Genomic DNA, 24886 nt, shown 5'->3' with positions numbered 1-24886 from the left:
TGTATGATGGATGAGGCACTTCCTGCCACCTTCCTCGCTGGTGTCGCTGTGGCCTGGTTGGTTGCTTCGAGGTACTGTCTCTCCCTTGTCTGGCAGCTCCTTAAGGACTGGGCTGAACCTGGTTCTTCTCTGAGATCCTGGCAGGGCCTGGTCAGGGTGGCACCAGCCAGGGCTTCAGGATTAGGGGGGATGCCACCTTCTGGAAGCTCCCCCACAAAAGGCAGGCAAAGTAGGGCCCCAGGCATAGGGAGGGTGCTGTGTTTCAGCACCCCCAGGGGAAGCGCCCTTTGCTTCATCACGGAGACTTCCCTGAGATTGGAACTGCAATGCCTCTCTGACCCTGGGCCAGGCACTGTTCATCACATGCAATCCTTCATGGCTACTTTCCAAGGTAGACGCTCTCTTACCAAGGAGAAAACTAGCTCAGAGAGGTTGAACCACCTCTCTGAGGTCACCCAGCAGGTTGGTACTTGAACCAGACACAGCTTACTAATACCAGGAACTGGTTAGGCAGTTTTGCCTGAACTGACCCATGTAATCCTCACAACAACTGCAGGAGGTAGATGCTATTGCCCCCATTTTACAGACAAGGAGACAAGCAACTGGCTCCAGGCCAGGTGGCGGGCACAGGCGGAGCCGGGGTTCACTCGGCAGCCTGCGCGGTAAGCACCGTTCCTCCCTGCCTTTCAGCCTATATGATCCCCAAAGCCCAGGCCCTTTCCGCTTCAGCAGACAGCTTCAGGGAGTTTATGGAGCAGCTGCTCAGCGCCAGGCTCTGTGCTAGGCACAGGAGAAGGAGCCGTGGATCAGACGTGGCTGCAGTCCCGGGGGAGCCAAGAACAAGTCCAAGAGATTCCCCTTGATGAGTAATTATGACAGAGGAGTAAAGCACCCTAAACTCAAGTCGAATAAGGTGGTGATCCCCAACGTTTTTGGCACCAGGGACCAGTTTTGTGGAGGACAAATTTTCCACAGACCGAAGGAGGGGGTGATGGTTTTGGGGTGATTCAATTTCATTACATTTATTGTGCACTTTATTTCTATCATATACATTTTGATATATAATGAAATAATTATGTGTGTGTGTTTGACTCTTGGACCCCATGGACTGTAGCAAGCCAGGCTCCCCTGTCCATGGGATTTCCCAGGCAAGAATGTTGGAGTGGATTGCCATGCCCTCCTCCAGGGGATCTTCCTGACCCAGGGATTGAACCCTCATCTCCTGCATTGCAGGCAGATTCTTTACTGCTGAACCACCAGGGAAGCCCCTGAAATAATTATACAACTCACCGTAATGCAGAATCAGTGGGAGCCCTGAGCTTTTTTCCCTGCAACTAGATGGTTCCATCTGGGGTGATGGGAGACAGTGACACCCTCAGTGTGTTGCTGATGTCCAGTCTAGGGCATCGTCTTGTTTGGTTGCGGTCACTGCAGAAAATCCTGCTTCACATAGATAGGATGTTGGAAACGGAAGCAGGCTTGTCAGTGCTTTTTTGGCCATCTCAGGATATTCCACCTTGACTTCAATCCAGAATGTGTGGAGAGTGGAAATTGTCTCAAACATACTTTTAAAGCCAGTCATTTGCAATCCCATGTGGTAATGCAAGCAAAGGGGAGCCGCTGTACATACAAAGCTTTGCTCCCTCACCCGCTGCTCGCCTCCTGCTGTGCGGCCTACTTCCTAACAGGCCACAGACTGGTCCCAGCCCATGGCATGGAGGTTAGGGGACCCCTGATGTAAGACTAAGGAGAGCAGTATCTCTGAGGGGTTTGGGAGTAAGGCAATTGCTAAGACTTAAACTGGACTGGAAAAAGTGATTCAGGGAAATCTATGTGAGCCATTTATAACATATGAGGAAATTAATGCTCAGAGAGGGAGAGTTACTTGCGAAAGGTCACACAGCACATGGGCATGGAATGCAATCCAGGTGAGAGCCCCTGGCCTGTGGGCAGTTCAGCCACATTTCATCCCCAGGAAGAGCTTGCCCCTTGCAAAGCTCTTCCTGGTCCACCACTCACTTACCCCCCCGACCTGAGGCACCATAGGAGAGCTGAGATTATGAACCCCAGAATGCAGAAGGAAGTGAAGCCAAGAAATGGGCAGGACCTAGACCCCAGACCTCCTGATTTCCAGTCCAGGGCCAGGAGGAGGGTGGGGGGATGAGTTCGCACATAGGAACACACAAGAGTGGACACCTCTTGAAGAATCTAAGCTCTGAGCATTAGGCCCTGAATCCAGATCCTAATCATGCCCCCAGAGCAGGGAAGAATACCAAAGCCCAATGGAAAATCCAGCTTGTTGAATGCCCACCAAGTGCAAACACTGCCCTCTTCAGGCTGTCTCTGGTACTGCGTGTCCTCTTTATTCAATGGATCAAACACCTGCTGTAACAGCTACTATTCATTGGACATCTATACTGTGCAAGGCCTCAGGCCATGTGCCTCGCATATTTATGCCAAACGCTCACAGTGGCCTTCAGAAATGGGCCTTGGCATAATTTTTCTTCCTCAGTGGCTCAGTGGTAAAGAATCCACGTACATTGCAGGAGATTCAGGAGTCGTGGGTTCAATTCCTGGGTTGGAAAGATCCCCTGGAGAAGGAAATGCAAACCACTCCAGTATTCTTGCTAGGAAAATCTCATAGGCCTGACGGGCTGCAGCCCATTGGGTCACAAAGAGTTGGGTATGACTTGGAGAAGGAAATGGCAACCCACTCCAGTGTTCTTGCCTGGAGAATCCCAGGGACGGGGGAGCCTTGTGGGCTGCCATCTATGGGGTCGCACAGAGTCGGACACGACTGAAGTGACTTAGCAGCAGCAGCAAGCATGCATACATATTTCATAATTTTACTAAAAAAGAAAACAAGTCTCAGAATGGTTAAACTATTTGCTGGGCCACACAGCTAGAAAAAGGCCCACACCGGAACTCAGACTCAGCCTGAGTTAGTTTCCCAAGCCAGCCCTCTTTCCTGTTCTCCCACATCACCTCTCTGCATGCCCTGTGCTGGGCTAGGATTTTTCTACTGCAATCTTATCCTCACAACCATCTAGAACCCAGGAATCTAGGTACAAGAATCAGAGCCCAGCCAGCCATTAGTCAACAAGCCTGGACCATGGGCACTGCCCTAGGCTTCGTTCACAGTCTTCAGACTAAGTCAGGACTGGTCCTAGAAGCTGTGGGGCAGCCCACCTGCAGTAGGAAGGGATGGTTGCTAGGGGCCCCAGCTGAACTCATAGACAGCTTCAGAGACAAACTTCAGCTTCAGGGGAACCTTCTGGGCACAGCTGGCACTGCCATGTTGGGGCCTGGAGATCCTCAAGAGCTTTCAGAGGTGCGGCTCCCCATCCGCCCCACTGTGTGGCCCCTCTGGGACGTTGCACAGCCTTTCTGTGGTTTGTGGCCTGAGTTCTCGTTTGGTTCCCCCAGTGACTCTCCTTCTCTTCTCCCCAGGTTGCCCATCTGGAACCTTCAAGGCCAACCAAGGGGACGAGGCCTGTACCCACTGCCCCATCAACAGCCGGACCACTTCAGAAGGGGCCACCAACTGCGTCTGCCGCAACGGCTACTACAGAGCAGACCTGGACCCCGTGGACATGCCCTGCACAAGTACGTCCAGGGCCCCCGGGGGGGACGCCCGGCCGAGTCCGAGTCCACCTGCGGGAACTCTCAGAGGGTGGGGTGGCTGTCCAGCCCGGTAACCTCTCCTAACTGAGGGGCAGCCAGGTACCTGGGGGGAGGGGAAATGGAAAACTGGCTAGAAAGGACCATCCTGGGGTGGTCGTGCTGCCAACAGGCAGACACCGCAGAGCTGGCATCTGGCTCCTTACCCCCTTCTGCTAAGTCACACGCAGGATGAAGTCAAGGTTTTGATTCACAGAGGGACAGAGAATGGAAAGCTTGGCAGAAGAACAACCAACACAGGTGGTGTCTGTGGTAGAAAAGGCTTCCCGGTGTTCTTTTCTGGCCGCAGTTGCCTGAATCACAGGCCAAGGTTCTCCAAGAACAGGGTGACTGCGAGGGCCATGTTACAACCCTGTATAAGACAGGAAAGGCAGTCAGCTGCCAGAAGCAGAGAACGGACCCCTGTAACTTAAACCCGAAGAATTTATTCTTGGAAACCCAAAATAGGCAACCCCTGGGTAATGTGGTAAATCCATGAAGCTCCCCGAGACCCAGCATTTTCTTGTGCTCTTCCAGCCACAGCATGTGGTTTCCACCCTTGGGGTCACATCATGGCCCAACATTGCTGCTGAAGCTCCAGCCATCACACACACTCTCAGTCGTGGAAAGAGGGGAAGGGATAAAGGGACCTACAATAGCCATCTCCTTTTAAGAAAAAGTCCTAAGTGTCAACTTCTGTATATCAGTGGCCAGCACTTAATCCCAGGAAGCTATGAAATAGAGTCTTTAGTTGGACATATAGCCACCTTGAATAAAAGTGGGTCCTGTTATAAGGAAAAAGGGAGAAATAGATATTTGTTGTTTGGTCACTCAGTCGTGTCTGACTCTTTTGCGACCCCATGGACTGTAACCTGCCAGGCTCCTCTGTTTATGGGATTTTCCAGGCAAGAATATTGGAGTGGGCTGCCATTTCCTTCTCCAGGAAATAGATATTGGGTGGATATAATTCCAACACAAAAAGACTGTCCCTAGTAAGGAACACCGAGGAGGGTGGAGTCCAGGGAGAAAGGTTTGAGCAGATGTGTGCAGTAGAATGGAGCATTAGAAGCTAGAAGCATGGCTCTTGGGTGCAGAGGAGAAAGGATTTAGGGGAAAGCTTTGGGGAAGCCTAGGCTGGAGCCAGGGCAGTGGGCACAGAGCAGTCTCTTGGGGAATGCACCCCCACCCCCACTGACAGACACCTCTCCCCGTCCCCAGCGATCCCCTCCGCACCCCAGGCCGTGATCTCCAGCGTCAACGAGACCTCACTCATGCTCGAGTGGACCCCGCCCCGGGACTCGGGAGGCCGCGAGGACCTCGTTTACAACATCATCTGCAAGAGCTGCGGCTCAGGCCGGGGCGCCTGCACCCGATGCGGGGACAACGTGCAGTACGCCCCCCGCCAGCTGGGCCTCACCGAGCCTCGCATTTACATCAGCGACCTCCTGGCCCACACGCAGTACACCTTCGAGATCCAGGCTGTGAACGGCGTCACGGACCAGAGCCCCTTCTCACCGCAGTTTGCCTCCGTGAACATCACCACCAACCAGGCAGGTAAGCAGCTTCAGATGCAGGCTCCCCGGGGCGGCGCTGTGCCATGCCGTGCCAAACAGGTATCCTGCCAGCCGTCGTTAAAGACTCCCTCACATCTGCAGAGCGCTTTTCTCTTTTCCAAGGCTGTTTGTGTGATCCAGCCACCTGGGAGAGTCAGTGTTAACTCTCGGCTATAGTGGCATTTATCATAATCGCTGGCATTTGTTGAGCGTGTGTTCTTGAAGCCGAAAGTAAAGCTGCTATAACAAAAGGGCCCGGTGTTCAGTGGCTTCAAGAACAACAGAAGAACCTTTCTCTTTCGTGTAAGAGTCCAGGGGTGAGCAGGCCAGGTCAGCGGGGCAGCTCTGATCCACCTGGAGACTCAGGGACCTGGCCTCCTTATCTCTTGTCTCACGAGCCTCCATGCTCCTCATCGGCCCGTTCGAAGCTGAGTCATGGGTTTGTCTGCTCTCTAACCTGTACAAACAGGAGAGACAGAAGACCAGGGCAGCAGTATATTTTAAGCAAGGTAGGCAGAAGTGGCGCCTACCACTCCTGTGCATGTTCCACTGGAAGGAATGTGGTCTCATGGCCTCCCCAAGCTGCAAAGGAGGTCGGGAAACATCATCTCTCCCAGCCTAACTTAACCCTCCATCACAACAGCAGGCGAGGAGACAGACTTCAGTGGCCATCTAGCAGTTTCCACAGGTGCTTTTTCTGAACCTTCAGCCCCCTCCAGTCTAATTCCAGCAAAACTCTTCTCCCCAGGCTTACCTTTAATGATCCCTCTGTGACCCCCATGTGCCCACCCCCATCTTCTGCCCTGGTTTCCTTTACAACAAAAAAATAGATGCAAAGGATGCATCCCGTCACCTTCCCTCACCTTCCCTCATCCCCCTTCACTCCATGGCACTCAAGCTTCCGGCCCCACCTCTCCACCAAGGTCGTTGTCCTCAGGGTCACCTGGGATCTCCACATGGCCAGGTCCAGGAGACACTTCCCAGTCTCATCCCCATCCAAGGGACACGTGAGATTTTTCAGGGTCTCATGGTTCCTGCAGTTCCTTTAGAAGACCGTGGTTGGCCCTCTGAGTGTGCGCCTTAGTAATTTACTCAGCAGCCTTTGCAAGGCCCTTCTGTGAGTGTGGTCTGGGGCCCATCTAAGTGGGGCAAAGGGAGACCAGGCTCCAGAGGGAGTGGGCTGGGCATCCAGAGATGGAGGTCCAGGAAGCCTTCGAGGAGGGGGCAGAATTTGACCTGCGGTTTGAAAGACTCACAGAATTCTGAAGGGCGAGATGGAAACAGATGGGATTTTGAGAAGGAGGAAGGGCATGCACAAGCACATGGAAGGAGAGGCAGCAGCCAGCTCCACCTGGTTGAGGGGTGTTTTCATACGTGACCTCACTGCCACCCACCCCCCGGCCTCCAGGAGTAGGAGGCATCTGTGTCCCCATTTCACAGATGGTGCTCCGAAAAGTTGAGTCACAAAGCTAGGCAGGATGTGAGGCAGAAATTGACTAGGTCTAACAGACTCCAGCGGAGAAGGCAATGGCACCCCACTCCAGCACTCTTGCCTGGAAAATCCCATGGATGGAGGAGCCTGGTAGGCTGTAGTCCATGGGGTCGCTAAGAGTCAGACACGACTGAGTGACTTCCTTTTCACTTTTCACTTTCATGCATTGGAGAAGGAAATGGCAACCCACTCCAGTGTTCTTGCCTGGAGAATCCCAGGGGCGGGGGAGCCTGGTGGGCTGCCATCTATGGGGTCGCACAGAGTCGGACACAACTGAAGCGACTTAGCAGCAGCAGCAGCAACAGACTCCAGGGCTCAGCACCGTCTAGGGCGCCTCCAAGGAACGGTGGATGGCGGGGGTCTGATGAGTGTCCATGTGTGAGCATGCATGCTTCTGCCACATCTGAGCTTGAGTTCGTATGCCTGAGGGTGGCTCAGCCCATCCATGTGTTTGTGTCGTAGAAGGCACGTGGTCTTGTTTGTGAGTGCTCGTGGTGTTGCTGGGCCGAGAGGGCACGTTTATGAGCGTATGCTGCAGCCCTTGTAGGCTTGTGGGTGCATTTAAGCCCGCCTCGGATGGGGTTCCGGATGGAGCTGACTCAAGGTGGGCAATCTGAGAAACCCCTCCAATGCCAGCAGCTGTCAGCAAAGACACATGGCAGATTATGAAGCCTTGGTTCTGAGTCTCTCCAGCTTGACAAAGCCCTTGAGGTAGGGAAGCCCAGGCTCCCAGTGCAGGGTGGAGACAAGGGAACTCTTTTCAACTGGGAGAAGCTAGAAATTCCCCAGAGTCCCTGGAGTTCTTTCCCTAGGTGTGCAGGCCTCCCCTGCAACCATTCAGGATCCCCAAGAGTCAACCTGCCTACTTAACAAGGCTCAGCTTGCTAGCAGCAAGGGCTGCTGGAGTGGACCCCTCCTGTCTGGAGTGGGACATTCCCAGAGAATAGAGGCAGGGCAGAGTGGAAATGAGGGCAGAGAGGAGGATGCTGGGGAAGCCCTCAGGATTGAAAGGCAGGAGCAGTAACAAGCCCTGGGTTAGTCGCAGGGGGACCTGAGTTTGAATCCCAGTTTTGTCATTCCTTTGCTTTGTGACTTTACTATATTGGTCAGTTATTACTGCGATAATGCTGTATAACAAACCCACCCCCAAACCCAGAATTTTACCATAATAACATTTATTTCCTCACTTACTAGTCTGTGCATCAGCTAGGGTTTATCTAATGTGCACCAAGTCCTCTGAACAGGGCAGAGCTCCAGAATGTGGCTGAATTGTGTCCCCATTCTCCTTGGATTAGCAACTCCCTGGGCTTGTTTCTCTTGTGGTGATGGTGGCCACAGCGATATCAGGCCACATAAACGCATGCCACCACCTGTGGCACAGTGGTCCACAGTGAACGCAGCCTGCAGGGCTCCTTGGAAAGAGCGTGGGTGTGAGACCCTGTTACAAGGGAGGCAGAGCTGAGATCGGCCGTCTAACCTACCGCACTCGGGAAAATCACTTCCTCCTTTGGACCTCCGTTTCCCCACCAAACTGTGTCTCAAAAGTCCATGAGAGGGACTTCTCTGGGGGTCCAAGGGTTAAGAATCTGCCTGCCAATTCAGGGGACACAGGTTCCATCCCTGGTCCGGGAGCTAAGATCCCACGTGCCATGGAGCTGCTAGGCCTGTGAGCCACAGAACCTGCGTGCCCTAGGGCCCGTGCTCCACAAGAGAAGCCAGTGCAGTGAGAGCCCCAACGCTGCATGAAGAGTGGCCCCCACCGGTCACAACTGGAGAAAGCCCACACACAGCAACGAAGACCCAGCTCAGCCAATAAATAAATAATATTTTTTAATCTATGAAAGCTTTTTCAGAACACAGGTCCCCTGACCCCACCCCAGACCTGCTGGATCAAACCCCAGGAATAAGCCCTGGGAATCAGGACTTTTCACAAGTGGCTCAGGTGTTTCTTACCATTAGACAGATTTGGGAGAGTCAAGTTTAAGTGAATCCAAACCCCTGCTGATTAAGTTCTGTATAGTCAAAGCTATGGTTTTTCCAGTAGTCATTTGTGGATGTGAGAGCTGGACCATCAGGAAGGCTGAGTGCCGAAGAAGTGATGCTTTCGAACTGTGGTGTTGGAGAAGACTCTTGAGAGTCCCTTGGACTGCAAAGAGATCCAACTAGTCCATCCTAAAGGAAATCAGTCCTGAATATTCATTGGAAGGACTGATGCTGAAGCTGAAACTCCAATCCTTTGGCCACCTGATGTGAAGAACTGATTCCTTAGAAAAGACTCTGATGCTGCGGAAGATTGAGGGCAGGAGGAGAGGAGGGTAACAGAGGATGAGATGGTTGGATGGCATCACCAAGCCAATGGACATGAGTTTGAGCAAACTCCGGGAGACAGTGAAGGACAGGGAAGCCTGGTGTGCTGCAGTCCATGGGGTCGCAAAGAGTTACATGACAGCAACTGAACAGCAACAGCAAAGCCCCGTGAGCCCCTGCAGCCCTGGGGCTCTCTGGGCCATAACCACTCTTTTCCCATCCTTTTTGTTCCAGGCCCCGTGACAAGCCCCATTCTCTCTCAGGCATCCAAAACCCAACTGGGGTCTGTGCAAGCACACACATCCTCACCACATCCTCCCCTTGTGCCAGAGGAGGAAACAGAGGCCCGGAGAAGTGGAGCCATTTATGCAAAGTCCCGCTACTAAGTGGCCTCAGCTAGGGTTTGAACCCAGAACCGTGTGGCTCCACGTCTACACTGGAGAAGACATGGCTCCTGCCATTGAAGATTTCTGCCGTGGTTGGGAAGATGAGACCTGGACAGAGCTTATGCACAATATGGCATGAGTGAGGACGCAAGGAGGGATCTGGGGGGTGAGGGAGAAATCCTTTCCTCCTAGGTAATGGGAGAAAGGCATGCCATGAAAGGCTTCCTGAAAGAGGAGGCGTTTGAGGTTATCTTTGGAGAATGAGGGGTCTTCCCTGGTGGCTCAGACGGGTAAAGAATCTGCCTGCAATACAAGAAACCCAGGTTCGGTCCCTGGGTTGGGAAGATCACCTGGAACCCATTCCAGTATTCTCACCTGGAGAATCCCATGGATGGAGGAGTCTGCTGGGCTACAGTCCATGGGGTCACACAGAGTCGGACATGACTGAGCTGCTAACACTTTTCCTTTTGTTGAAGAATGGAGAGGCTTCTAACAGACAGAGATGGACTCAGGCAGGTATCCCAGGAGCAAAAAGTACAGGAGGCAAACTGGAGGGGAATACTTTGTCTTCCTCTGAGGGCCTAAGCTCCTCTGCCACAGGATCTTTGCACATGCTGTTCCCACTGCTTGGAGTGCTTTGCCCCTTTCCCCCTTCCCTTTGACCTTAGCTCATCCTCATTGACCATCCTGACTCGGGCACATTCCCCCAGCACCACAGCCCTCAGCTTCCTGTGGCTGGGATTTTAGCTTCGTGTCTGTGATCGTCCCGTTCCTGTCTGTCTCCCCAGTCGGCACTCAGCAGTACACTATGGGTCTCCTTTCCCTCACCATGCTTTTCCTGGTACCTAGATGGGGGCACACCACAGTGTGTGCTTGGTGAGCAGCCAAGGGGTCTAGAAAAGCGTGGAGTGAGGAGAGGCGTGGAGAATTCCAATGATGCTGGAAAATAAGGCCGGAGACTGGATTTCCAGACAAATGCATTCAGTGCTCGGTTTTAATCAGACCCTAAAATTCAATATATAAATAGCTAGTTCATGGCCTTAAAAGGAAAAAGTATTTCTTTGGGGCAAGTGATTGGGCCTGGCTTGCACTCCCTTGGCATTCACGGGGGCCAGAGCTGTCGTCTGACTTCATAAAGCGATCACACTGACTTCGAACCACACTCGGCCATTCCAGAACACCTTTCTGCCTGTGTTCACAAGTCCTCTTGGTGGGGAGTGGGGGGCCCAGAGGTAGGAGACTAGGCTTGGCTGCATATCCCCACTTGAAGGTTTAGGAAACAGCATTGGGTGAGACACGTGCCTGGGCTCACTCAGCTGGGACAGAGGAGAATGCAGGGTTCACTCTGGCTGTACAGAGTCCATGGTTCTCAACACAAAAATACAAGACAATACAGGGAAAGAGGGGGAGAGGGAGGGGGAGCCTTGGCGAGGGCGTCAGAGGATGGGAGGAGAGCCTCTCCCAGGAGGTGGCATGTGAGCCGAGATCCAGATGACAGGGCGGAGACAGCCATACAGACCTAGGTGCATGCAGCCACGTGGGGCTGGTCTCTAGGCTACCTCAGTACTCCGGGCGGCCCTCCAGGCTGCAGCGGACTCACTGTCACCCCAAGCAAGCCCCGACAGGCTGCATCTCTGCCTGGCCCTGGGGGTGAAGAGAAGGGTCTGGGCTTTGCAATCAGCCAAACAAACCTGGTTTTGAATGAGCCTAGCTGCTCACCGGCCCATAGGCCCAGACAAGTCACTTCGCCAGCATCCGACCACATCTTCCTCCTGGGCGTCACCACCCTCTCCTGTGGGGTGCTGTGAGCTCAGGCACTCAAGGTGCCTCAGAGGCTGCCTGGGAGGGTCAGCACTCAAAAAGCAGGGATTGGGACTTCCCTGGTTGCCCGGTGGTTGGGACGCCACACTTAAAATGCAGGAGACGTGGGTTTGATCCCTGGTCAAGGAACTGAGATCCCATGGCCAAAAAAAACCACACACACACAAAGCATCCTATATTCACTCTAATCATAATGGGTCACACCTGGCAAGTGTTTATTATTTGCCAGATACTAAGCCCTGGATGATGAATCTCCCCAACCTCAGTGGATCCTGTTATTCTTTTATCTTACAGATAAGGAAAGGTAAGAGTTAAATGACTTGCCCACCACTCAAGTCACTGGCAGAACCTGAATAGTGACATCACTGCATACTCAAGGCTCAGTGTTGAAACTGGAGCCAAACCTTCTGCAGAGGTGGGGCAAGCCGTGTGCCGGGACCTGCCACACCACAGCTTGGCCGAGCCAGCGCGGCCTTTGGGGCCACCCATACTGAATGACCCATTAGGAAGATTTCCCCATTGTCATGTCCTAGGGAGTCATGGTGGGGGGCGGGAAAGGCATCAGTGCTGGGCTTGACAAACTCCATCCTCACCTAGCACGCCCCCTTTCCAAGCTATGGGATCAGGCTGTCTAGGGACCCTTACTTCCTCGAGCCTCAGAGTCTTCGCCTTCCAAATGGGCATGTTTTCATCATCCCAGCTTTCCGAAATGGGCGCTAGGTTAGTAATAATGTGGTGGAAGCCCTGGGCGCAGTACGTGGTAGCTCAGCTTCAAATGAAATCAGAAGGAGTTAGGTTCCTGTTGCTGCTGCAACAAGATGCCGCGAACTTAGCAATGGAGAAAGAGACGTAGTTCTTATCTTACTGTTCCATGGGTCAGAAATCTAGCCGGAATCTCATCAGGCTAAACTCAAGCGTTCGCAGGACTGTGTTGCTTGCTGGTGGCTTCACTCATTCGCGTGTTAGCAGAATGAAGCTCCCTGTGTTTGTAGCAGAGACATCTCTGTTTCCTTGCTGACTGTCATCTAGGAGATTCCCTAGCTCCCAGGGGACTCACTCTGGTCCTTTCAGAGACCCCACCCCACCCCACCCTACCCCCGCCTCATCTCAGAAGCAGCAACAGGGCGTCAAGTCTTCCTCAAACTCTCACTCTCTGGCCTGACTCTCATCTGGGAAAGATTCCCTCCTCTTTTAAGGACTCAAGTGATTAGACTGGGTCTACATGGATGATCCAGGATAATCTCCCATCTCAAGGGCCATAACCTTAATCACATCTGCAAAGTGTCTTTTGCCATGTAAGATAACGGATTCACCGATTCTGGGATTAGGTCATGCCTATCATACCCAGGAGGTAACAGATCAAATTAAAAAACACATTAGTATCCATCCAGTGCAAACACCTCCTTTTATAGGGAGGAAAACTGAGGCCCTGGGAGCTTCCTAAGTGCCTGCCCAAGACCATAGAGCAGCAGGTCCTTGGCAGAGCTGGTCTCCCACCCCCTGGCCGGGTGTCACAACCTCTGTCCGTGACATCACTCCACGCAGCTTTCTCAGGGAAAAACTTTCAACTTTCCGAAGCCCTTTCTACCAGCCGTGTTCGCCTCTGATCCTTTCACCCTCCTGCAGAGCGGGCACAGAGTGGCTGGTCTCCAGAACTGGCATGAGCAAGTGCTCACCTACTTCTCTCTCTAGGGGTGGAGAGGATCAGAAAGAGACAGGACAAGAGAACCCCCAGCGAGGCCCATGCCTGGGGAAAGGAAGAGAGAGGGAGAGGGCACTTCCCTCCCCGGGCCGAGCCCTCTGCACGCATAAACCTCTTTCATCCTCTCAAGCGTTCTGCAGGGGGAGGCCTTGCCCGCCCAGACTCTCGGCTAAGATTGGTTTGGTTGCCTATGAGAGCAAGAAAAAGAACAGATAGCCGCTGCCACAGTAAGGCTGTTTAACAATCAACTGTAAAGGCAAGAAGCACTTATCTAGCTCGTGAGTCCCCTGGCTGGATGGGTCTCCGCGGGGAGCTTTCATATGTTCGTGCTCCAGCTACTCCGGGTCTCTCAGCAGCTCTTTGGATTTTGTCAGGGTTCTATTGCATGTTTGGGGTGGAGCACTGTAAGCTAGTCAAAAATGGCCCTGGCGGGGACCGCTGGGGCAACAAGTCTGCTCCACATGTCTCAGCCTCTAACAGGTCAGCCTGGGTCTGTTCTTACGGCCATCAGATACATGGGAGGGCTTTTTCAAGCCTCTGCTTATATCATATTTACTTAAATTCCACTGGCCAGAGCAAGTCACACAGCCAAGCCCAAAGCCGTAGCCAGAGGGGGATTATACAAATTCTAGGACAAAGGTTGTAGATACAGAGAGACAATTAATACAACCAGTCTACATAGTAGCTTAGACCAAATGGAGATTTATTTTTCTTATGTGTAAAGGAGGTCAGAAAATAGGAGTTAGGGCAACTGGGTGGAATCATTAGAGATTCAGACTCCTCAGCACACAGGTTCTTGTCCTTATAGCCCAAAGTGGCTGCAAGAGCTCCAGCTCTCACATCCATACGCCAGGCAGCAAGATGGAAGAAGAAAAGTGACAAGGGTAGGGCCCCTTCTTTTTAGAGAGACTCCCTAGAAGTCCCACACTTTAGCTTATCGCTCATTGGCAAGCACATTGTTACATGGCCACTTCTAGCTGCCGAAAAGCTTGAGAAAGTGTAAGCGTTTATTAAGGAAGAATGTGCCCAGTGAAGAACCAGGATTCTGTTAATTTGAGAAAGGAAGAATGGATATTTGGTAGGCAGTGGATACTGTCTGCCACAACCCATTTTACAGGTGAGATACTGGGACTCAGAGAAAGGGGTAGCTGAAGTAATAGTGTCAGCTGAGCATAAGCGATGGGACCTGAACCCTGGCTCTTGCTCCTTCTCCCCTCTTCCAGCATCGCCACCACCATTCACGATCCTTTGCTAAGCACTCAGCCACTCACAGTGCTGTTTGAGAGTCTGAGCGGCCCAGACAGTGACACATGGCTGATGTCCCCTGATCCTTTACTCTGGGCCATGTCCTATGCTAAACACTTTAGATACAGATCTTTATTAACCTTGCCAGCATCCTTGCCACTGTCCCCACAGCAGGCTGAGTTAGGTCCCCTGATTCGAGGTCCAGGCTCTTCCCACCTTGCTAGTCCAGATGCTGGCATGGGACCGGTTCCCACTGAGTGGCCTCAGATGAGATCAGGGTGCTTGAGCAGCCCACTAGGGGGTGGACCATTGGATATTTCCACAACATGAAGCCCAGAGCTGGACCTCAGCCTGCTCAGATCACACTTGTGGAGAGGGCCAGACAACCAGGAGGAAAAAACAACCTGGGTTTCCAAGTCAGACAGACCTGGGTCCTGATCCCAGCCCCACTGCTTGGGAGCCGAGGAGGAGACACCAGGCAGGAGACACTGATCTGAGTCTCTTTCCTCATCTGTAAGATGGGCTCTGTCTGATCGTGTGGCACCAGGTGGACACAGCTAAATCGACAGTGAGTCAAGGGAAGAGTGAACAAGCAGGTGAACTGCCAGCTGCCGCCCCAGACAGGAGGTTTTTCTCAGCTTTAAGAAAAAGAATAATAGTATCTCCTGGACCAACTTTTTTTCCCCTCCAAAATATGTTCCTCAGATTACCGGTTCCAAAACACAATAGCTATTATGTGAAAAGGGCTTCCTGGGCGGCGCTAGTGGTAAAGAACCCACCTGCCAATGCAGGAGACTAAGAGATGCAGATTCGATCCGTGGGTTGGGAAGATCCCCTGGAGGACGGCATGGCAACCCGCTCCAGTATTCTTGCCTGGAGAATCCTATGGACAGAGGAACCGGCAGGATACAGTCCATAGGGTCGCAAAGAGTCAGACACAACTGAGCCACTTAAGCATGCACACCTCACACAAGCCATATTGCCTTCTCCTGGATGCTGACCTTGTACCCCAAGGTCAGTGGACTCACCCAGGCTGCTGAAGGGCTAAAAAATGAGAGCCAGCCTCCCATCCTTCCTCCTCTCCTCTTCCTTCCTTTCTTCCTCCACCAAGTATCGACCGAGTGCCTGCTCTGAGCTACATACTGTTCCACGCGCTAGGGATAAACTGAAAAAGAGCCACAAGGCCCCTGTCTGCAGAGACGACGGTGTTCACGCTATAAAGAAAAGAGCATGGGCCTGGTCGGTGACTGAGGCCGGGCTGATGGTCAGGCAGGGCCGCTCTGAGAAGGTGATGGTTTAGCTGAGACCTGAATGACTAGGAGGCGCTGGTCATGGAAGAGCTGGGGGAGGAGGTTTCCGGGCAGAAACACTGTGAGGCCAAGGCCCCGAGGCAAGAATGACCTCAGTGTGATCAGGGACAGAGAGGCAGCCAGTGTGGGTGGCGCTTGGGAGCCCGTGGGTTTTATTCCCGGTGGAATCCACGGAGGGCGTGTGAAGATGTCAGGGAGGCAGTGGGGTCTGAGAGTCTGGGGTTTGGGGTGGCGTCTCTGACCCCCCAGTGCCAGCGACTCTTCCCCCGCCCCTCTAAGCTCATGGGGTCTTCTGGTGAAAGGGCAAAGTCCAAGTAGGGGTCTCCTTCCTTAGAGCTCAGCGCTGAATGAGACCCAAACCCACACCCTCTTGCGGTAGCCAGACCCACAGGCCTCCTGACCTCCTGCCTGTCAAAGGACGCTAGTCCCAGAAGACCCCAGAAACCCTCTCCTCGTATTCCTTCATGCCCTGGGGGAGAAAGAGGCTCGCAGAAGGAAAGGCTCCTTCTCCAGGTTTCGGCTGAGGAAGAGACTGGAAGCTTCCCCCAGGGCTCGCTGGAGACAGCGGGGCCCCTGACCACCTGCTCCCACTGAGCAAGGCCCTGCCTGGCCGGCCTCCCCCATCCCCTCTCGACCCCGCAAGCCTCTTTTGTGCTTGCTCCCTGGGGCTCCATCTTCTTGCAGGGGTCACGGGGTGCCCCTGACCCGACCCCCCTGCCGGTGTGCCCGGCTGGTAATTGAAAATACCAGAATTCCCTAAAGAGCGACTCACAGGGCAACCTGACACCTCAGGGTGGGCGGCGGGCAGCCAGGAGGGACGGGGAATCTTCCAGCTGTTCCCTTTTCTCCGCCGTTAATCCCCCCAGATTCCAGGAGAAAGGCCAGCCCTCGCTGGCCCGCCTTGATCATCTTCCCGGCGAATGCCTCCTCCCTGCCACACCCAGGGTGACTGGGCTTATGGGATCAGAGCCCGGGTTCGCTGCCTGTAACCCAAGCCTACCAGCTAAGCCCACCAAACCCAGACCCCCCTGGCCGTGGGCGACCTGCCTCCACTAACAGCTGAGCGCCCAGAGCCAGGGCAGCCAGGTAGGCAGTGGGCCACGCTGTCCTCAGAGGCCCACTGAGACCCCCTGGCCTCCAGACCTCTGTGGTCAGCCTGCCTCGGCCACAGCCAGCAGAGAGGGCAGGAGATGTTGGACGTGCGTGGGCCTGGGTTCATATCCCAGCTCCACGGCTTGGTAACTTTGGGCCAGTTTACCTCATACCTCAGTGCCTCTGCTTTCTCATCTGTGAAATGGGGATAGCTACCAGCCTCATCAGGTTGCTGTGAATGTTGAATGAATTAACTGATGTAAAGCATTTGCCGAAGTGCCTGGCGTGGAGTCAATAAGGCAGTGTCAGGCGTTAGCTGTGGGCCTGCCTTTTTGTATGTGTTGCCCCCTGCTGCAGTCCTATGGCTTCCCAGTGCCTTGGGGATAAAGCCGCTCCTAAGTCTGGAGGTCTGGCCCCCACCTGCCTCTGCAGTCCCATCCCTCTGCCTGGCCTGAAACTATTTGTCCCACTGCATCTGGACTCTCCAAGCCTGCAGGCCCCAGAAGACTCTGGCCTGGGCAAATGAGAGGGCAGTCTTGGGAACAAGTCTCCAGACACAGCTCAGCTCCTCACTAGCTGTGTGATCTTGAAGTCATTGTGCCTTTCTGAGCCTGTGTGTGTGTGTGTACACACGCACTCAGTTGTGTGTGACTCTTTGCAACCCCATGGATTGTAGCCTGCCAGGATCCTCTGTCCATGGGATTCTCCAGGCAAGAATTCTGGAGTGGGTTGCCATTTCCTTCTCCAGGGAATCTTCCCAACCCAGGGATCAAACCCACGTCTCCTGCCTCAGTTTCCTCTTCCGCAAATTGCAGCTATTAACCCTCATCCCGCACTGTTATTGAGAGGCTCAAACAAAACGCAGGTCAGCTGCTCAGTGGCCAGTGCCCAGTGACACCCCCCAAACACTCACAGCGCTGACCATGTGCCGGGCACCAGGCTAAGCACCTGAAGTGTTTCCACTCATTCCTCCTCATAACAGCCCCCAAACATGTAACCATTAGGCTCACTTTGCAGATGAGGAAACCCAGACACTGAGAGCTCTGATCACACCCACCTCCCCAGGGGTCTATCAATTCCCTTGTTAATTTCCCTTGAGCATTTGCTTGGAATCAAGCTATCTCATGGTAACCAGAGGCCACTGGTGAAGAGCCTGAAGGCTAGTTCAAGGGCTAGTCCTCCACTGCCTGGCTGCATGAGCCTTGAGCAGGTCACCAAAAAGTTCCAAGCCTCAGTTTCTCCATCTGTAAACTAGGGATGTTAATAGCCCCCAGCTCATGGGGCAGTTGTAAGAATTCTGTGTTACACTTGTGTCTGGTTCTTTGGGGGGTGGGAGGGAGTTGTTTGTTTTGTCATGTGGGATTTTAGTTCCCCAACCAGGAATTGAATCCATGTCCCCTACCTTGGGAGCACAGAGTCTTGACCACTGGACCACCAGGGAAGTCTCTGCTGCTGCTGCTGCTAAGTTGCTTCAGTCGTGTCCGACTCTGCGACCCCGTAGACGGCAGCCCACCAGGCCCTGCCATCCCTGGGATTCTCCAGGCAAGAACACTGGAGTGGGTTGCCATTTCCTTCTCCAATGCATGAAAGTGAAAAGTGAAAGTGAAATCGCTCAGTCATGTCTGACTCTGCAACCCCAGGGACTGCAGTGCACCAGGCTCCTCCATCCATGGGATTTTCCAGGCCTGTGTTAATAGGTGTTGAGTGCCTGGAATAGGGCGTGGCACAGAATGAGCTCTCAGAAAGAGTTAGGTCAGCGGCTTTATCCTTGTTATGATTATACACATGCACACAGCCCTGAAAACCCTTCAAGTGACTTCATGGAGCATGACTGTATGTTGCTTTGTCTGGCCGCTTACTATCTATGTAGCTTCAGGCAAGTCACTTTACTGTGATTCCCTGGTGGCTCAGAGGTTAAAGCATCTGCCTCCAATGCGGAAGACTTGGGTTCGATCCCTGGGTCGGGAAGATCCCCTGGAGAAGGAAATGGTAACCCACTCCAGTATTCTTGCCTGGAAAATCCCATGGACGGAGAAGCTGGTTAGGCTGCAGTCCACGGGGTCACAAAGAGTTGGACACAACTGAGCAACTTCACTTTCACTTTACTTTCAAATTCAGTTTACTTTCAAATGGGCTGAAGGAGATCTGCTTCACAGGTAGCTGTGAGGATTAAATGGGTTCGTGAATGTCAAGGGCTTAACACAGTGCCCAGCTTGCTGCTGCTAAGTCACTTCAGTCGTGTCCGACTCTGTGCGACCCCATAGACAGCAGCCCACCAGTCTCCCCCGTCCCTGGGATTCTCCAGGCAAGAACACTGGAGTGGGTTGCCAGGTGCTTAATAAACACTGGTTAGTGAGGCAGGAACAAGGAAGACAGAGTCTCCTTGTTTGACTAAGGAGGAAACTGTAGGGAGTTCAGTTCAGTCGCTCAGTCGTGTCCAACTCTTTGCGACCCCGTGGACTGCAGCACGCCAGGCCTCCCTGTCCATCACCAACTCCCGGAGCTTGCTCAAACTCATGTCCATCCAGTCGTAATGCCATCCAACCATCTCATCCTCTGTCGTCCCCTTCTCCTCCCGCCTTCAATCTTTCCCAGCATCAGGGTCTTTTCCAGTGAGTCAGCTCTTCACATCAGGTGGCCAAAGTATTGGAGTTTCAGCTTCAGCACCAGTCCTTCCAATGAATATTCAAGACTGATTTCCTTTAGGATTGACAGGTTGGATCTCCTTGCAGGGAGCCAGGTCTCTAATCTTCCCAAGAGGCCTGCTGCCCCCTGGCGGGACAAGAAGCTGAGCGGAGGGACAGATGGCCCTCCCTTGGGGGTAGGGCGGATGCAGAAAGAACAGAGGACTACAGGGACACCTGGACCAGGGTCCAAGTCCTGTGAGTGGTGCTGCCCCTTCTAGCATGTCTCGGGCCCATTTTTCGCAGCTCCTTGAGGTGCTGGAGGGAAGCCTGGACCTGCTCAGGCCCACGCTGGCCCCTCCTGGGCTGATGCAACTCCAAGACCAGGGTCAACCAGGAAGGACAGGCAGGGAGCATTTGAGCTGCAAGCTCTCTGGGATCTTCCAGCTGTGCCCACGCTGCAGAGAAAGAACCAGATCCAGAGAGGAGGGCCGCCTGCCAAGGTTGCCCCAGCCTGGTTGGAACCAGGCTGATCTCATGGTAACCAGAGCTGTGCTGGTGAGGAGCCTGAGCCACCAGTTTCAAGAGTCAGCCCTCCACTGCCTGGCTGCATGAGCCACGCATGAGCAGATCACTGAATAGCTCCAAGCCTCAGTTTCTCCATCTATAAACTGGGGATGTTAATAGCCTGCAGCTCATAGGGCAGTCAGTTAGCAGCCAGCCAGAGAGCAGGCCCTGAGTCTTCTGACTCAGAGACTGTTCCCTCCACCCAGGGGACAAAAGGGCAGAGACAGGGCAGGAAACAGGTGATGCTCATCCTCCAGGAGCCCCTACCCCTCCCTGGTCTATGCTCCTTCGGTGTGGCCACCCTGCAAAGCAGGATTTGGGTGGGAGAAGAGTCAGCCTCAGCCTCCTGTAGGAATTGCCAAGATGGTGGAGACAGCATCCGCTTGACGTGGACCTGCCCAGGAGCCAGGAGAGACTACAGGAGGTGCTCCCCAACCCCTGGCAAGACCTCAGCCCCTCCCAAGACCATGAAAACCTCAGGCCCAGAGAGCCGAGGGGGCTCCCCACTCCAGCCACGCCATAGGGAAGAACCAGGCCAGGACTTCTGGATGAACCCTGCTCTGGGAGCAGCAGGCCTGGGCTCAGACCCCAGCTCCCCCACAGACGGGCTGTGTGACCTCAGGAAGCCTTGTGTGGCTCTGAGCTTCGGGAGCTGCACCTGTCGGTGGGGCTCATGCAGCCCCCTCGCCGACAGTCAGCTCAGGACACACGCGTGTGAAGGCTCCAGGGCCATGGCCATCACGACGTAGGCGCTCTGTGCAGGTTCGTTCCATTTAAGAAGAAGGCGACAAGCACGGGTGGGGGGCATGCTCTGTGAGAGAAGGAATCAAGGAAAGGGCTGCGAGCTTGACTTCACTGTGACCCCAGGGCAGCTTACAACCCTCTCCAGACCTCAGTTTCCACATCTGTAAAATGAAGGAATGGGACTAAATTATTTCTAAGGGTCCTTCTAGCGCCGAACACAACCTCCTGTGACTTCTTGTCTCCTTGATCTAAGTTCCCTCCATGAGGGCACTAGCAGCGCTGCAGGGAGGGATGGGTGAAGTTCCCGTAACATGCAATTAAGATGTTAATGTGCATGGCTCAGTGACATCGTAGTACAGTCACAATGTGGGCGCTTAGCACCTCTGCTGCTGCTGCTGCTGCTGCTAAGTCACTTCAATCGTGTCTGACTCTGTGCGACCCCATAGATGGCAGCCCACCAGGCTCCCCTATCCCTGGGATTCTCCAGGCAAGAACACTGGAGTGGGTTGCCATTTCCTCTCCAATGCATGAAAGTGAAAAGTGAAAGTGAAGTCGCTCAGTCGTGTCCGACTCTTAGCGACCCCATGGATTGCAGCCTAACAGGCTCCTCCGTCCATGGGATTTTCCAGGCAAGAGTGCTGGAGTGGGGTGCCATTACCTCTACCTGGTGCCAAAACATTCTCATCACCCCAGAAGAAGACCCCGTACCCAGACTGCCCATGCCCCCTCACCAACCCTTGGCAACCACAATCTACTTAGTGTCTGTCACCTTATCGACTCCATACAATCAGCATCCGCCCTTAGCACAGATTTGAGGTCCACCTTCATCATAGCATATGACAGTGCTTCATTCTCGTTTATGCCTAAGTAATATTCTGTTCTATGTGAACGCCACAATCTGTTTATTCATTCCTCTGTTGATAGACATTCATCTGTTGATAGACTGAGCACAGCACACCTTTTGGCTGTTGTGAATAGTACTGCTGTAAACATTCATATACAAATATTCGCTTGAATAGCTGCTTTCAGTTCTTTGGGGTATGTGATTAAGACTGGAATAGCTGGATCATAGGGTAATTCTATGTCTAGCTTTTTAAGGAACCACCAAACTTTTCCAGAGTAGCTATGAATTGATTGATTGGTTGGTTTTAACTTTTTTATTTTTAAAATTAATTTATTTATTTTCATTGGAGGCTAATTACTTTACAATACTGTGGTGGTTTTTGCTATACATTGACGTGAATGAATTTATTTTCATATATTTATTTTTGGCGGTCAGTTTTATTCCTCGATATATCCCGCCACCCAGCAGGCACTCGATGCAAATTTGTTGAAGGAATGAGTGAATCTCCCACCTTCTCTGCTTCCCTGTTCCGGAGCCCCATCACCATGTCTAGGGACTCCATAGACTGTGAGCTTCGAGAGAGAATGAATGACATTTAGTCCAACCCACTTGGAGCCAGATCAGAGAAGGGGCCCAGCGCCTCTGTCTTGAGCTGATGTGGCTGAACATCCACAGGTGTGGCTGGAGTTGCCGGCGTCTGTAACCGAAAGGTGCCCGTGAGGGCAGCACCTGTGGCCCTGTACTCTGTTATCTCCTACAGATTGGCTGTGTGACTTAGGCTGGATGCCTTTCCCTCTCTGGTCCCAAAACTGTCTATTGTCCGGGCACCTTTGAGGTTGGGTCAGAAGCTGTACCTTCTCATGCCTGCCCCGACCCCTGACCTCTGACCTCTCTTTCAGCTCCTTCGGCCGTGTCCATCATGCACCAGGTGAGCCGCACCGTGGACAGCATCACCCTCTCGTGGTCCCAGCCCGACCAGCCCAACGGCGTCATCCTGGATTATGAGCTGCAGTACTATGAGAAGGTACCTGTGTTCCTGGGTGCTGCCCCCACCCCCCACCTCACGCAGGGCCCCCCTCCCCCAGGCTGTTCTCTGGGCTTCTACCATCCAGCCAGATGAGGCAGGCCGGTGAAGCAGAAAGAGCCCTGGCCTCAGCTCCACTCCTCCCCGGCTGTGAGACCTCAGGCGGGTGCCTTGACTTCTCTGAGTCTTGCTTTTCTGGTCTTGGGCATCAGGGCACAATCAGTTAAATGCAGTGGTCACGGCCCTTTCCCCACTGAGACCCCTTTCATCTGGACCCTGAAGGGCCTGATGTTCTGAAAACTGGTTTTCCCAAAAGCTGCATTTCTGAAGTTCAGTTAGTTATGTATCCATTCTGAAGCAAAGGTTTGGAACTGCTCAAGAGAGCTTCCATCAGGGGGAGAGCATGGGGCCTCATGCCCACGAGGCTCTCATTCCAGCTAACACACCTGTGTGCGTTTGCCTGCATGCCCTTTGTAGGAGGACAGGGATCTCTCTCTGAGCTTTTAAATCAGACCCCCATGACTCCCTCAGGGACCCAGGGTTGGAAGCCACTGGTGTCGAAGAAAGAGCTCTGGACAAGGAATGAGGAACTGTAGGTTCAAACCACAGCTCCATCCCTAAGCAGCTGTGTGTGACCTTGTGCAGGCATCTTTCTCTGAGCCTCAGTCCCCTCTCGTGTCAGATACAAATGAGACCACCTTTCTCGGGTAGGGGGGTCGCTGTGCAGGTGAAGGAGAAAAGGCAGGTGTGGTGCCCAGCACGGTCTGGCCCTCAGCAGAGATGAGTACTGAGTATGCTTTCCCTTCCTCCCTTTCCTGCCCTGCCTGCCTCTCGGTGAGCAAGGGCTATATAAGACCAGGTGAGCTCAGCACATCTGAATGTGGAGGCCGCCCAGTGCAGAGGCGGCGGGGGAGAGGGCAGCTGAACATCAGAGGCCCAGGGAACTCTTGACTGATGGCTTTCTTACCTGCCCCCTGAGGCCATCCCAGGGAGCCACAGAGACTGCGCCTGAGAAAGGGGTCACTGGGCCCTCATTCAGACTAAGGTGTAAATGACTATAGGAAGTACATTAGTTAAGAGTAAGCCCACTGGGAAACAGAAAAGGATGGAAAGGCTTTCCCTGACTGAAAGGAAGAGAGATAGAGGCAGTTCCAGCCAGCCGGGCTGGAGCCCAGCCTTTCCACTCTGTTAACTCCTGGCTCAGCTGAACTCTGGTGAGTCTCGGAGGTTCAGCAAACATCTGTCCAGCCTCACCCAGCTGGCTTGTGATCATTACCCTGCTCATCCCCTCCTCTCAGCACTGCATTCCAAGAGACCAGGGGCCACAACTGTCCTGTTCACAGCATTCTCCCGGGGCCCTGGGGCTGCCTCCAAGGAGACACTTGATAACTGTTGGGCAAATGAACAAGTGAGTGAATTCCTTCCTGCAGTCTTGGTGGAGGGTGGAGTCCTTGCCTTGTCTCTGCCATGTCCCCCGCCTGGCACACAGTAGGCACTCCAGGTGTTATTGGATGGCCTGAGCCCAGATGACGGGAGGCAATCAGCTTCTCCCTCGCTGGACCATGGAGAGGCTTAAAGGAGCTGGGCACCCAGCTCCCAGGGTGGCTGGACCAACTGCTCTCAGGCCCAGGAAGCCCCTGGCTTTACAGAAGCCAGACTTCCCACACCCTCTGGCAGGGATAGCTTAACAGCCCAGAATTAAAAAAAAAAAAAAAAAAAACCTAATTAAGAAGCTTTATGATTAAATGAAACTGAAAGTGTTTGTCCCCAAAGACGGGAGCGGAAATGAGAAATCCCAGTGCAGGTCCTGCCTACGACCCATTTCCTACCAAGACGGGAGGGGCTGGGGAGGCTGACGGAGGTATGAACCCGAGGCAGCTCTGCCCTACTTTCTGCTGCTGCCCAGGCATCCCCCGGCCCCTGCCAGAGGTGGCAGGACCAGCAGGCCCCGCAGCCGCCGCAGTTATCACCCGCTCACCTTCCCTGCGCACTCAGTATGTGCTGAGCATACCACTTCTGGTAACCCCATTCCTCCTCGCAGCAGTGCGATTCATCCCATTAGACAGGAGGGAAAACTGAGGCAAGGAGTTGTGTGACCTGTCCAAGAGCACCCAGCTACTAAGTGGCGGAGCAAGGAGTTAACGCTCTGCTCTTACTATTCACCTGGCCTTCCTGCCTCCCAGTTTTCTCCCAGAGATGTTCTAGGATGACTGTTAAGAGGTGGATAGGACCAGACTCTGATGGAGAATTCTAGGCACAAGTGATGAGGGCGGGGCAGACCTGAGGTACAGCTGTCAGCCCCTCCTCCCAGGGCCTGGGTGCAGAAAGAGGCAGCTTGGCTCTGCCAATGGGGAGACAGACGTTGGTTCACTCAGCATTCACTGTCATCAGCCTTGGACTGGGCCCTGAGCTGGATGCCGGGTTCACTCAGAGTAACTAAGCTTGCCTGGAGACCTGAAGACTTCACAGTTCAGTTCAGTTTAGTGGCTCAGTCACGTCCGACTCTTTGCACCCC

At 53.5% G+C, this 24886-nt stretch overlaps 1 protein-coding gene across 3 annotated transcripts in view; it reads left to right on the top strand.

Annotated features, from left to right (window-relative positions):
* The window catches only part of EPHB2 (EPH receptor B2), a 219829-nt gene that overhangs the window by 159993 nt on the left and 34950 nt on the right, over positions 1 to 24886 (top strand). For all 3 annotated transcript variants that reach the window (XM_024975897.2, NM_001191498.2, XM_024975895.2), the window contains 3 exons: positions 3451 to 3606; positions 4879 to 5214; positions 22247 to 22371. In XM_024975897.2, the coding sequence (XP_024831665.1) occupies positions 3451 to 3606; positions 4879 to 5214; positions 22247 to 22371 (617 nt within the window). The remainder of the gene's footprint in view (positions 1 to 3450; positions 3607 to 4878; positions 5215 to 22246; positions 22372 to 24886) is intronic.

This window comes from Bos taurus, chromosome 2 (genome assembly GCF_002263795.3).
Source record: "Bos taurus isolate L1 Dominette 01449 registration number 42190680 breed Hereford chromosome 2, ARS-UCD2.0, whole genome shotgun sequence".
Lineage (NCBI taxonomy): Eukaryota > Metazoa > Chordata > Mammalia > Artiodactyla > Bovidae > Bos > Bos taurus.
The sequence above is the reverse complement of the archived record's forward strand: the minus strand, read 5'-3'. Positions and strand labels throughout refer to the sequence as shown.